General features: G+C 38.9%; 1 protein-coding gene across 2 annotated transcripts in view; it reads right to left on the bottom strand.

Moving 5' to 3' along the window:
* Positions 1–2910: 2910 nt before the first annotated feature.
* The window catches only part of arhgap17a (Rho GTPase activating protein 17a), a 48294-nt gene continuing 37099 nt past the window's right edge, over positions 2911–14105 (bottom strand). Inside the window, exons 12-20 of one of the 2 annotated variants that reach the window (XM_039665766.2) lie at positions 14014–14095; positions 13853–13933; positions 10682–10795; positions 10509–10600; positions 10255–10411; positions 8687–8950; positions 8280–8407; positions 5602–6123; positions 2911–4108 (exon numbers count right to left, since the gene is read on the bottom strand). In XM_039665766.2, the coding sequence (XP_039521700.2) occupies positions 3990–4108; positions 5602–6123; positions 8280–8407; positions 8687–8950; positions 10255–10411; positions 10509–10600; positions 10682–10795; positions 13853–13933; positions 14014–14095 (1559 nt within the window). In that variant the 3' untranslated portion in view covers positions 2911–3989. The remainder of the gene's footprint in view (positions 4109–5601; positions 6124–8279; positions 8408–8686; positions 8951–10254; positions 10412–10508; positions 10601–10681; positions 10796–13852; positions 13934–14013; positions 14096–14105) is intronic. The other variant, XM_039665767.2, reaches the window with a different exon arrangement.

The raw sequence follows: 14105 nt of genomic DNA, 5'->3' as shown, positions 1-14105 counted from the left end.
TTATGATGGATAGATGCACTTTTATGATGGAAAGATGCACTTTAATGATGGATAGATAGTTATTTCAGGTGGGGATCATCAACATTTGCTTCTTAGACATCATAAAGACTGTAAAAGTACAAAAGTTAGAAAACATATATCAATAGGGTCCTGAGGACAGGAGTTCCAGTGATCCAATGTCACAATTTATTTTTACATTTTTGGTGTTCATTTGAGTGTTTATGCACTATACATCATCTAATCAAGACTTGATGATGAATTTAGGGTCTCAGGTATATCTACCATAAGGGAGCGCGTCTTTTTCCACTCGTAGAGTGGGAGCATTCGTGGAATTTCCAGAGAGTTGGGGGCATCAAATTCAGGTTTCACCTCCTGTATCATGATCCCACCGGTCCAGTTCACCACACTTGAGCCATGAATGTTTGTTGTTATTTTGTTCAGATTGTCCCACTCGAGATGAAACACATTCCTTCACCAGTAGTAATAATAATAATAATGAAAGTATAATTAATTAATTATTAAGCATAACATTTTTTTTTCAACTTAACAGAAATCTGGAGAGACCATTATCTGCCAGTTAATGTGGGCTTCCTTAATGCTAAATGCTCTCCACCAAGAAAGACCTTTCTAATTGTGTGTTGGTGCATGGTGTAGGCTATGTATTTGTGTAGTTAGTTTAAAAATGTATGTTAAATAAACCTCACATTACCAGTGAATCCTAATTACATGATGTGATTTTTAATTAATGCATATTTTTGAACACGTTGTATCTTAAAATGTATTATTTAATTAAAATATCTATGTTATATTTTTAATGTGCAACAATTGACGTTGAGAACAAGCTCAACATGTGCTCAACAATAATTTACATAGCCAGTTATGAAAAATGGAGGAGATTTATCAAATCGAAAACTAAAGGAGAAAAACAGACTGCCTATATGTGCTTTTTTGGATATCCAGGGTGGCAACCAATATAGCCAGAAAATACATACATGTGACAATATTTCAGGTGGGGATCATCAACATTTGCTTCTTAGACATCCTAAAGACTGTAAAAATACAAAAGTTAGAAAACATATATCAGAAGGGTCCATAGGGGAGGAGTTCCAGGTCCAATGTCACCATTTTTTGAAATTTTTTGGTGTTTATTTGAGTTTTTATGCACTATACATCATCTAATCAAGACAATCCTCATATCTATCAATTCCTCATGCAAAGACGAAGAGAAAATGGGGTAGATTGTGTCTGTAGGATGTATTGTTCAGATTCTATGTAGATTTAAAGTTTTCATTTTCCGCAGCCAAAAATCAAGCACGGACACAAAAGATGATACAAAAAAATCACATATGGGACAAAAATTTGCGCGGGGAACATCAAAATTCATTTTCTAGACACCTTAAGGATTACAAAAAACTAGGTTAAAAAAATATATCTTTCGGTGCAGGTGAACCCCCCCTTCCTACCAGACTAAAGGGGGTCCACCAAAAAGCATGCACAGAGAAGTCAAAATTAAACATGATTTAATGACTCATAAATGTAAGTACACATTGATGGCCCAAGACACGAAATGAGCGTTTTTTATGAGAAAACGAACAGTATTTATATCGTTTTTACCTCTTGTAATCATAGCCATGACAAAAAACATCTGATGGTACGGGCGCTTCAGTCTGCGCATGGGGCGGAAGTGATCGCTTGCGCGCCTACGTCACTCTTTGCTTATACAGAGATTTCGGAAGTTTTACTTTTCACTAAACATATTTAGATATACGGGAAACCGCAATGGAAGACGATTTCGGTATATCTAAATATGTTTAGTAAAAGGTAAAACTTCCAAAATCTCCGTGTAAATATTGAGTGACGTCACACACAAGCGATCACTTCCGGCGTAACATTGAACTGATTCAGTTCGGTTCAGTTGGACATTGCTTATCTGATTCAGATCACTTGGACGTCACTGTGATTACACGAGGTAAAAACGAACAGTATTTATATCGTTTTTACCTCGTGTAATCAAAGTGACGTCCAAGTGATCAAGATGAAAGATGGGGGGGGGGGGTGTTTACTAACTTTTCTGGACCGGCAGAATGAAATTGCCTTAGAAGCCTATGAAGGAGTGAACGAAAGTCTTGGTTGGAACAACATGAGGGTGAGTAATTACTGACAGAATTGTTCTTGTATGGTGAACTAACCCTTTAAGTTAAACCAAAAATATTTTTTAGAGTGTACAGCACAGTTGATTGGGAACATGTATTAGAGCCGTCATGACTATTGTGTTTGTTCTGCAGTTAAATGTTTTTTTTTTTTTATTAGTATTGGAAAATCTACAGCACTGTATAACTGACCAGTGTCCTCTACAGTAGATAGGAAGTTGATCGCCTAAAGCTGTGCTCTACTTGCTTCTCATCACTATGGTTTCTTTCTTCACATAAAATAACTATTTATTTTTTAAGTAGGCATGAAAAAAGAATGTACAGTTCATGAGTAGAAGACGGACTGACATTTTTCAGATGTGTAATTTCCCACAATGACAGCTTAAACTCTGACGACGTACAAAAAGACTTGAATAGGTTGTTCAATTAATGAGCATATAACATTTAATTCAACTGAATGTAAATGTTTAATGAAACACTGAAAGTCCAGTTCTTGTTTCACGTTTTTATTTCACTTTGAAGCAGTAATACAAAGCATTTATTTTGCTTTTTAGAAGATGAAGTCTTCTGACATGAAGCGTCTAAACTTCAAACGCACCATCAACATTTAGTTTCATAAGTGTGAAGTCAGTTTACTTTCCAAGCCTTGGTAAAATAGCTCTTGTAAGTGTACTTGGGTAAGGCAGAACGGTAAAGGCAAGGAAAATGTACAAAGAAAATCTAACAGTGAGCATAATCGCCTACATTTTTCCTCTCACATGAGAATCGATCAGAATCATGTGGACGTGATGAGTCAATTCCATCATAACATGATTGAAAGGCCACTGAGGTTCAATCTTGTGATCTTGTCGAAATGGTGAAATATTTTAATACTTGAATTGGAGATTTTATAGAATATGAGACGAGGAGGAAAAAAATGTAAGCAATAATGTCTGCTTTTAGCCATTATACAGTAAAAATAACATCCAAGTGGCACATTTTCCCCCACTTTGGTACCATATCTGGGATAAAAGCAGGAAAATACAAAGCTATCCTTGTCAAGGCCTGGTAAACACACAAACAAAGCCATTACATAAGGTTTCCATACCAGGATATCACTAAAGCACATGTTTTGACCTTTTCCATCACATAAACTGACACTTTAACTCTAATTTTAGCAATCAAATGTCCAATAACATATAGCTTCTTTCACATACGCACCAGTCAGGATTACTTTTACACATAGCTGAGTGGCGCTCTACCACATATATTTAGGTCCAGTCCTAGTAATGCCCCAAAATGACAGAAAACATCAGCTGTGTAAGGCAGAAAATGAATCACTCATTGACTCATCATCAATTTGTATACTTTTAAACCAATGTATTGCATGTAACTAGTAACCAAACTGGAATAGTAAGGCTTGCAAATGAAAAGGAATGTATTGTATTGGCTGACCGAAGACCTGCAGTCACAAGATATACAAAAAGCCAGAGTTTTTGCTTTTGAATTAGTGTCTTTCACTTTTTATTTCGAGTACTTGCTTTGTTTAGCTAAGGCCACTTAAGACGTACCTCATAAAAATCGATTTAGTTTCACGTCTCGTTTCCAAATTCGCCCATCACTGTACAGACATAGTTCCTCATGCGATTCCGGCCATTTTGCTGTCATCAGCAGCTTTAAATAAACATGCTACATCTCGGGGGGTTTGTATCCCTGGTGCCACTGGGGATTGTTGATTGTCTTAAGCGTAGGATATTCGAGAAGTACAGCCAAGATCATAAACACTTTGGTAATGTGAGAAGAGCAGCCCTTTTAGCAAACCTTTGGTTAAGGGAAAGGGTGTGAGGGTCAAGGCCATCTTTACAGAACTGTGCTCTCTGTGTCAAGGTCTGAGTCCTTCAGTTGGGTAACAGTCTTCTCAGCGGCGGCGATGTCAGGAATAAAAGCTCGGCCAAGTGCTTTAAATGTCATCCCCGAATCTGCAAGACACAATACTGGATTGTTAGTAATAAAAATCATCCAACTTGTTTGAGATAAACAACTAATGAATGGAAATGCTCTTTGACTTGCTGTGACGCCATGCTGACAGGAAGAGATCAACCAATATTTCACAACCAACATGATACCCATTATTTTTAAGTTTCCAATAACCGCTATGCAGAAATGAGATTTTTTTTTTTAACATGAACTTTGAAAGTTGATTTTATCATGAGGATATAATTCCCCCTATACTCTATATATACACATTTATGTTTTTCAAAAGCGTTTAAATAACAAACTATATCAGACCACATGGCCATATTAACAATGTTTTTTTAAAGCATGACTACACAATAATAATAATAGCAGTGGTAGAAATAATAATAATATTTTATCAAAGTTAAACAAACTAGTGAAGAAATATTAATATAGTATATAGTAATATAGTACAGTACTGTTGTCCTGTAAAATACAATTGTATTACGAATTAATTAATAATAATAATAATAATTATTATTATTTTACAGAACAATATTAAAATTACAAAACTAATATTCATGGGTGTCTTCATTTAAGAAACAGTGATTTTTGCAAAATGTTTGCAAGTTTGAATCTCACTAAAGCATAAATAGCTGAATTACTTAATATTTACATTAACAAATTGATAATTAAAGGGTTAGTTCACCCAAAAATAAAAATTCTGTCAGTATTCTCTCACCCTCATGTTGTTCCAAACCTCTATATGTTTATTTGTTCTGCTGAACACAAAGGAAGATATTTGGAAGAATGTTTCAATCAAACAGATCTCATTCCCCATTGACTACCATAGTATGTATTTTTTCCTATGGGGAATGAGATCTATTTGATTAAAACATTCTTCCAAATATGTTTCTTTGTGTTCAGCAGAACAAATAAACACATAGAGGTTTGGAACAACATGAGGGTGAGTAAATACTGACAGAATTTTTGGGTGAACTAACCCTTTAAGCAGAAAAGGGTAAATATTGTTAAAATGGCTCTTCAGTCAGTCACAACTGATATGCCAAAAATGCCCTCACGACAATGAAGCGCCCAAATGTTTTCACAGCCAGGTGGTGCAATTCTAAAATGTTAGTCTGTTAACACTTATGTTTTTTGTTTTATTTTAAACTGCTGTTAAAATTAAGAGCAGGACACATTTATTTATACAGTGTAATCTCTGTATAGGCTTTCTAATGTGAAATCTTAATGTCTTTATGTAAAAGCAGTGGTATTACAATTGTATTACATTTCGTCTTACTAGTACGAGAATTGTCTTTTTTGATTCAGCAAATACATTTATAACTTATAAAGGCATCTCGGAAAGAATGTTGGTCACACATTGGATTCAGACTGGGTTTGTTGCCTTTCTACATCCTAACTTTCAGCATTCAGACATGTGCCTCACAGAAATGCAAACAAACATGCTGTTAAACAGAGGTGTGCTAGTGCGACGGAAATAAAAGAGCTTCACCCATTGTTTTGAAGGCAGCACTGCAAATTCCATTGCTGTCGCTTCCTGTGGCGGGAGGTTGGGGCGGAGGGGGAACAGTAGGTCTGTTGCGTGGTTTAGGCACAGGCCTCGGGCGAGGAAGCGATCCTGACTGGAACACCGGGGGAGCCGTGGGACTGGGACTGTCGTGAAACAATGCCGTGGGCGGAGGGGTGCTTGGAGGAGTGGGAGTGCTTGGAGGGGAGGGGTCTTCTCCGGGGTCACCAGGAGCAGTGGGTTGGGGAGGGGGTGTGGCCTGTGTGGGAGGCTGGGGGGGTGGATGGTTGGGTGCCTGAATGGGAGGCTGGATGCTCGAGTAGCGACGAGGGGTCGTGTTTGTTTGTGTGGGGCTCAGATTGGTGGGAGAGTGACTAGAAAGCGGTCTAGGGGAGGGGCTGAGGGACTGAGGGGTGCCTGAAGAGGTTTGCTGTACTGACTGATTGGTTGGTTGGCCTGGTGGAGGGTTGGCTGGTTTAGGAGGAGCTGGGGCCGGCTTCTTTGTACCTACAAATAAAAAGAGAACTTAAAAATGTGCTCTTTCTGGGGTTCTGATACACTTCAAGTGAAATCAAAGAACGAACTGGTGTGACGTCATCTCGAAGTTTGTTTTGAAGTACGAAACGGCTAACCATAGCAAACTTTCCTTAGGCTCTACGTTCTGTTTCTTACGGTCTGTAGAGGTCAGACACTGAAAGAGCTGCTTTATAGTTAAATTAAATTTGCAATTCTAATTGAATGTGACTGACTCATTTTGTCATTTTGTTCATTTCGTTCGTTGAATGAACCAAATGACTGGAAAAAAGATTCGTTCATTTTGATGAACGAGTTCGAACAGGGGAGTCACAACAGCATCACAGAAGGCGAGCATTTGTGCTTATAAAACTTACATTTTTTAATATTTTTTAAATGACCGATCCTTTTGCTAGATAAGACCCTTAAAGGGATACTCCACTTTTTTTGGAAATAGGCTCATTTTACCACTCCCCCAGAGTTAAACAGTTGGGTTTTACCGTTTTCAAATCCAATCAGCCCATTTTCTGATATTTAGAAGAATATCAGTAACCAGACAGTTTCTGGTCTCATTCCTACTATGGAAGTCAATGAGACCAGAAACTGTCTGGTTACTGATATTCTTCTAAATATTAAAAAAAAAATCGACTGAATACATTCGAAAAAGGTAAAACCCAACTGTTTAACTCTGGGGGAGTGGTAAAATGAGCCTATTTCCAAAAAAAGTGGAGTATCCCTTTAAGGCCATTGCACACTGAGTCCGAAATTCGCATCCGAAATTTTCGCACGTTAAAAAAAAATTCGACCTCACGTTACGTCAATCACGCTTGCACACCGCCTCCGAAACTTTCATCCGTTATAAAAAAAAATTCGGATTGGGTTCTATTTTCTGCGTTTTTCGCATCCACAGCCAGAGGTTTTTTGACAATTCAAGACCGGGAGGAGCTCGTTCCACACATCATTCCACATGCACAGTGCTTTCAGTTTTCAGTTTCAATTCGATCAAGTGTTTATATGTTCTCTCGATTGGATTATGAAAGGAATAAACCCCTCCTTTCAATCAGATTGAAATTTCGGATCGTTTAAGGTATGATTGCAGCAGCCAATTCGATAACTAATTATTTGGAAACAATATATAACCTGTAGCCTATACAGCTGTTCTGTCTGCCCAGCGCTTCCACCGTGTGTGTGTGTGTCCATACCTTAGACATACTGCTAGTCTCTGTTCAGAATCGATTGGTTCATGGAAATTGGTGGTCTTGTTTTTAATATGTGGCTCCAGAATCGCAAGCAAAGCATCAAACTGTCCCACTGACATTCTGAGGTAAATTTTGAATCGCTCAGGATAAATTTGCAACTCCTTGATAAGGAGGTGGAACTCCTTCCTCTCTGCGCAATTTCAGGATTGGATGGACCCAATATTTTCTCTTTCTTCTCTCTTCAATAAGAGAGAGGGCAACAAAATCATCCTCACTGCTTGACGAATCCATTTTGTATTTTTGCGTTTATTTTCCGCAAAGGTTTAATAAATACGCATCGGACTCAGTGTGCAAGGTTTCTCTGTGTGACGAATTTTTAGGCTGACGAACACGAAAAAACGCAAAATTTCGTACTCAGTGTGCAATGGCGTTTATTCATCGTCTGGAATCGTTTAAAGCCCTTTGAAGCTGCACTGAAACTCTCATTTGCACCTTGAACCGTTTGGTTCCCAGTAAAGTGCATTATATGGAGAAAATCCTGGAATGTTTTCATCAAAAACCTTAATTTCTTTTCGACTGAAGAAAGAATGACATGGACATCTTGGATGACATGGGTCAATTATCAGCAAAAGTTTTTTTTTTTTTGTTTTTTTTTAAAGTGAACTATTCCTTTAAGCCAGGCTCAGACTACAGGTCGATTTACCACTCCCAACATTAGGAGAAAAAATATATTAAAAAATATTAAATATTAAAAAATATGTTTATTTTGTGATTGAGACGAAAGAGTCATATTTAAAGATTCAGCTAAACGCGGGTGGTGTTGGGATGTTCACTAAGAATATCACTGATCAGTCATTTCAAATGTCTTTTTACCTCCAAAGGAAGAGTGAAAAAGAACTGTGCTGTAAACATATCAGAGCCTAAAGACTTTTTTGAGGTAAGTCCACTGACCTCTACGAGCCATGTGAGGACTGGGTCCTGTAGATCCAGCCACAGGCGTCCCCACACTCAGCTGTCCTGATCCTCCAGTGCCATTTCTCTGAGCAGGAGGAGTTGAAGCAGGGTCTCGGTTCTTTGAGCTGTTAAGCAAACGGAAAGAAAAATCAACCAATCATATTTAATAACATTCCGCAACATTGACATCCAATAAAATGCAAACTGCAAATAAATATGAACTTAAGCCTTCTCTGATGGAATATTGTAATATTAAATCATTTGAAATGGTTAAAGCCATTTCTCGCAGTGGATTCGAACCCGGATCTCTCACACCAAAGGCATGTGTCTTATCCACATCACCGCCCCAAATGCATCCATTCATTAATGCATTGCACTGGTCCAGCACATTGCAGGAGTCTTACCTGATCTCCTCAGTATGCTGAGCTAGAAGCTGCTGTGCTGCTGCCAGGGCGGCCATCCCCAGCGCCACCCCGGGCTGGCAGCTCTCTAAGCCCATGCCCGCATGTGCAGGCTGCTGGAGCAAGAGTTCAGTCATAGACTGACCCCCTGCACTACCAGCAGCCTCCACTGGGGGCAGCGGGGGCTGGAAGCCAGGCGAAGCGTGCTGCTTTCTAGGTACAGTATTGCCTCTACGAGGATTGTGGTCCATTAATTTATTAGCAGAGCTACAGAAAGAAAAGACAGCAAAGACACCACTAGTGCTAATAAATTCCCACTGAAAGCCACACCACAGAAACCAAGAGGTTAAAGGGATACTTCACCTCTGGAAAGATGAATGTGTATTTAAAGGGTCATTTATGTAGAAAAAATGTGAAATTATTTTTGAATTTGGAGCTTTCTAGACTGAGAAAAGCCAGAAGATGTATTTTTGGCTTATGTGGATGAAAGACAACAACTCCCAGAATGCATTTGCTTCGCTGCCCTAAGAGGCCACGCCTACCTTTAACAGAGCGCAGGTCTAGGCTACTAGTGATGAGCCTCCCCATGATCGCGCTTTCGAGATCGCCCAAAATGTCCGGGATTCGGCTTTTGCGTTCTACAGTCGCCATTCATTATGTTTACTGTGGCGAGCGGGACGAGTGAGGGCCGCGGGAGAACGGCGCGAGGCCAGTGGCGTGATTACCGACACCTGTGAGACGCACCGGTCTCGTATCACTCACAGAGGAGCGGGAATTTTCTTAGCAATGTTAAAACATACATCAACCGATCACATGTTTAGCATTCATGTAAACACTACATTCAGATCCACCAATCGGAATGAATTCAGTTCGATTGAAACTAAAGCTGTGTATATAAACAATGAATGGCGACTGCAGAAAGCAAAACCTGACGGCTGGATATGTCCGGGAAAAAGAGGATGGTAACCCACACTACTCAGCTTTCTCCACAGAAGAAGAGCCTGCTAGCTTAGCTTCCAAAACAAGATGGCTGACACTATGTGTATATTCTGTAAGTGAGATCCCACCCTCTATGGGCGGGTTGAGAACATGCGGGACAGCCCAACTACTGACTGTAGTCTTTAGCCTCAGGCCAAAAAAATCCTCAGATGACGCAAAATGACGATTTTTGTGTCATCGGACGATTTTTTCCAGACAAAAAAAACCATAAATCTCTCGTCTCAGGGGGATATGAGGGTGGAAAGCACGGTAATTGGAAAATACTACAGGTTTCCTACTAATACAAAGCTCAATGCTAAATCATGAAGTATCCCTTTAACCTGCATTGGTAGAAACCCCACTCACATCACACATACTGCAGGGTTAAGAGGGAAAAGCAAGAGATTGATCAGTAGAACTGACAATACCCCAGAGGTTAATGGTGAATGTAATCTAATCTGCTGTTTAAATTGCTCAATTAAAGTGAATTGATCTGATTCTAATCAATTAAATTGCATATCTTTGTGAAGCAAGAGTGACTGATTCAGGAAATCAGATTGTTAATAAAAGATTTGTGTGAAATTTGTGTTTACCTGTCTCTCCGGGGCATGTCACCATCTGGGCCCACCATGCTGCCAGGTCTCTTCCTCTCTATGGTGCTCGAGTCATAATCTGGCGGGGTCAGATGATTGACGTTGTTTGGAAGTGGTGCGGGCATCGAAAACATGCCAGATACATTAAAATCCACATCTGAAGGAATAACAAGAAACAGGTTAATCTTAAAACCGATAGCAATACTTTTTTTTCATTGGAAAACACCATATATTTAAAGCTTTATGGCCCCTACCATCAGGGAAAAACCAATCTGCATGCTGAATGATGGGTTCAATAATAGTAACCACATGGACAGAGGTTGCAGCAGCAATTTCTGCTAGGCTCCTGTGGGTAAAGAGAAGAGCGTTTAGAAAAAGTCACACAAATACGTTAGCGTGTTTGCTGGATATTGCAGAATATTCTGACCCCTCAGTTTTGGCCCACAGTAGATTGGGTCCAAGGACAATGGCTATGTTGCTGGGGGTCATCTTGTTAATGTCGCTTTCCTGTGCGAGCTTAGCAAGGAACTTAATAAGGTATCTGCAAAACAGAGCAAATTCCCGAATCAGAAGAATGCAATTTAAAAACAATTTTTAATCACCATCTGGAACTCCTCTGTTGTTGTAGTAAACGGGAAAGTGGGACTCTAAAGGACATAAACTTTGCACACATGGTCTTAAATTATAATTAAAAAAAAAAAGTTCTTTCAGTGATCTGCTGGTGTGTCAGAACATTTTTGTTTTTACACTAGAAAATATATATTTTAAATATGATAGGTTTTCACCATATTTTTTGTATCTTATAATAAGTCATTATTATTGATCACCCTTTATGTCTGTGTTGGTGGGTTTTTTCAAACTTCTAACCAATGAAAAGCATTTAAAAGAGCTTGTGACTAAACTCTATTGGATTTTTAAACTGTCAGTCAAACCTCATAACTCCAAGTACTTCTATAGTGAATGAGTTCGGATGTGTCTGCTTGCTTGCAATGCAATGGTACTGTAAATAAAGCACTGGTTGTTTGAATAAGTTCAGTATTTTCTTTACTCAAGAATCACTATATAAAAAGACTAATGTTTTGTGTATTTGAGGAGCGGAGAAGAGTGTCTTAGGCCCCGTCCACACTACTGTGTTTTCGTTTAAAAACGAAGACTTTTTGCTACGTTTGCACCACCCGTCCAGACTAAAACGGAAAAAAAAACGAAGACCTAAAACGGAGAGGTTTAGAAACGCTGCAGCTCCGTTTTGCGTTTTGAATCTCCGGAGGTCGTCTTAGTGAAGACGGGACAAACCGGAGGACTTTAGAAATGATGACGCAGAGTAGAGGTAGACCGATTAATCGGCCGTTTTTTGGCATTTTTTAACATAATCGGCATCGGCCAATATCCAAGTATATCAAGCCGATTATTAGGCAGGCGCATCTGTGGGCAGCCTAGTGTTTGACGCACGCTGCAGCTAGAGTCATTTTCCAGCCGAGTGAGCCGATTTTATCTTATCTTTCAAATAGAGGTTAAAAACCAAGCAAATATCGGCCAAAATAAATCGGCAGCATTAATCGGCCGACCCGGATTTCAAAAGATCGGTATCGGCGTGAAAAAACCCATATCGGTCGACCTCTAACGCAGAGGATGACGCTCGGCTCTATGATTTGGTGTCATCAGTCATGACGTGTCCTTCCCTGATTCGTCAGCCACCCATCACATGACCCGTCCCCATAAGAAAACATACAAAAACAACCTCCGTTTCATGGATCGTTGATCCATGAAAAGAAATCTCTGGTCTTCGACCTTTCTAATCTTTGCAGAGGTAGCTAACGTTACTTTATTCTTCATCAAATCTGAGGAATAGTCAATCCATTTCCTGTTTACACCGGCACCCGCATGCCCAGTGTTGGTGAATGGTCACATGATCCGCGTTTTCAGTCATTTTAATGTGGACGGAGATCAATTCTAATACGCAGATACAACGCTGGTGTGGACGGAGATCATATTCGTTTTAATTCTCTGTTTTTAAAGGGGGGGTTGATTGCGTTTTCACTTTTTTTATTTCAAATAGTGTGTAAGGTTGCTGTTGGTGCATGAACAGTATCTGCAAAGTTGCAGCGCTGAAAGTTCAGTGTAAGCAGAGATATCGTTTTTTAAAAATCAGGAAGTATATTGCCTACAAAAACGACTCGATTGGGACTACAGCTTGGTTTTAGACGTCACTAACCCACACATTGCACACTAAAACATGAAGCAGTTCCAACTTTAAAACCAGAGGCAGCAGTTGTTGGGCCACAACCTGTAAGTAGGCTAAGACTTAATCAAAGACTTTAAATGTATTTGCATGCATAATTCCAGACGCAGCCTTGTGTTTTACTTTTTTTCAAATGCCAGCGCTGGCTTTATAGCCACTAGGCTACTATTTATGCTATTTTGTGTCTACGACAAACGCGTACAAACAATATGGAGCTGAATTTTGTATAAGTACTAATGTTTTAAACGTATTTTTCATGTATATGCTTTATGACGTTATTTTCGATTTGATCAAGAACGTAAACTAATGCCAACGCTGTTTGAGTATAACATTAGTAGCCAGTCAGTTGCTATTGTTGCCAGTCAGATGCTATTGTGTTAAACAAACATGTATAAAGTTAAAAAAAAATGTAGCAAATTATCATTCAGAAACGTTTAGTAAGAGCTGTGTGTCATTGGTGAGGTTCTGCTTGACTCTCTTCATCGCCGCTTTCTCGGTCTGATTCTGCCTCAAACTGATATTGCAGTTCGACACATATTTACATCTGTACCGGAGCTCATGACATGCACGTTTCGCCCGTAAAGGTAATGGGCGTTAACCTTCCGGACAACGTGAGCGATAGTTTAGCCAATCACCACACACCAGCCCAAACTAACCAATCTGAGCCCACTGCCTGTTTCTGAGGGAGCGGTTTCATAGAATCAGGAAGTCAACCGCTCATTGAAATTTATGAAAGGTGAAATTTATGAAAAATAAGACTTTTTAAAAAAGAAAAAACACAAATACATGTTATATTGCACCCCATAAACATAATCATGCAAAGAAAAAAGCAGTAAACACCCCCTTTAAACGAAAACGCAGTAGTGTGGACGGGGCATTTGTTTTTGAGTACTGTCTTAAATGGGACCTATGATGCCCTGTTCAAAGTTTCGATTTTGTTTTTGGTGTCTAATAGGAAAAAAAAAATTATTTAATCACATATTTCACATTTTTGCAGCTCCTCTCTACTACAGTATGATGTGTACTGTACATACCCGGAAGTAAACTCAAGACTACAATTGAGACGCTTCAGAAACAGCGCGGTTTAAAAAAAAAAGATATTAAGAAGAAATGCATTTACTATTCATTAGCTAATTTATATACTATTATTTTATTTATTTTTAATATAAATAATATCTTAATTCCTAGGTCCTAGTTTCTAAACTGTGTAGTCTGAATGGCAATATGCATATGGAAATACTATGCAAATGATTTACAATAAAACTTTAATCAATCAATCTAAAAACATTTGTATATATATAACCCCAGAACTTTGCACAAACTTATTACAATTCACATTCAGATTTAACTGAAACCTACCTGAAGTTTGCCTTGTTGTTTTTTGGTAATTGATCACAGGTAACCCACAAAGCCTGTAACCGCTTATCTGGGTCAGGAACACTTCAAATAAAAGCACTGTAATTAGCAACACAAACATGATTCCTTTAAACCTTTATGTAAAGTACTGCAATATGGCTTACTTGGATGCCTGTGTCCACTCATCATACATCTGGTAAGTCATCAAAGGTTCAGGCAGCTCTCTGAGATATGACTTTAATGCCCCTTAAACCAG

This window comes from Pimephales promelas, chromosome 17, assembly GCF_988280905.1.
Source record: "Pimephales promelas chromosome 17, fPimPro1.hap1.1, whole genome shotgun sequence".
Classification (NCBI taxonomy): domain Eukaryota; kingdom Metazoa; phylum Chordata; class Actinopteri; order Cypriniformes; family Leuciscidae; genus Pimephales; species Pimephales promelas.
Note: the sequence above shows the minus strand (reverse complement) of the source record. Positions and strands in the feature narration are given on the sequence as shown.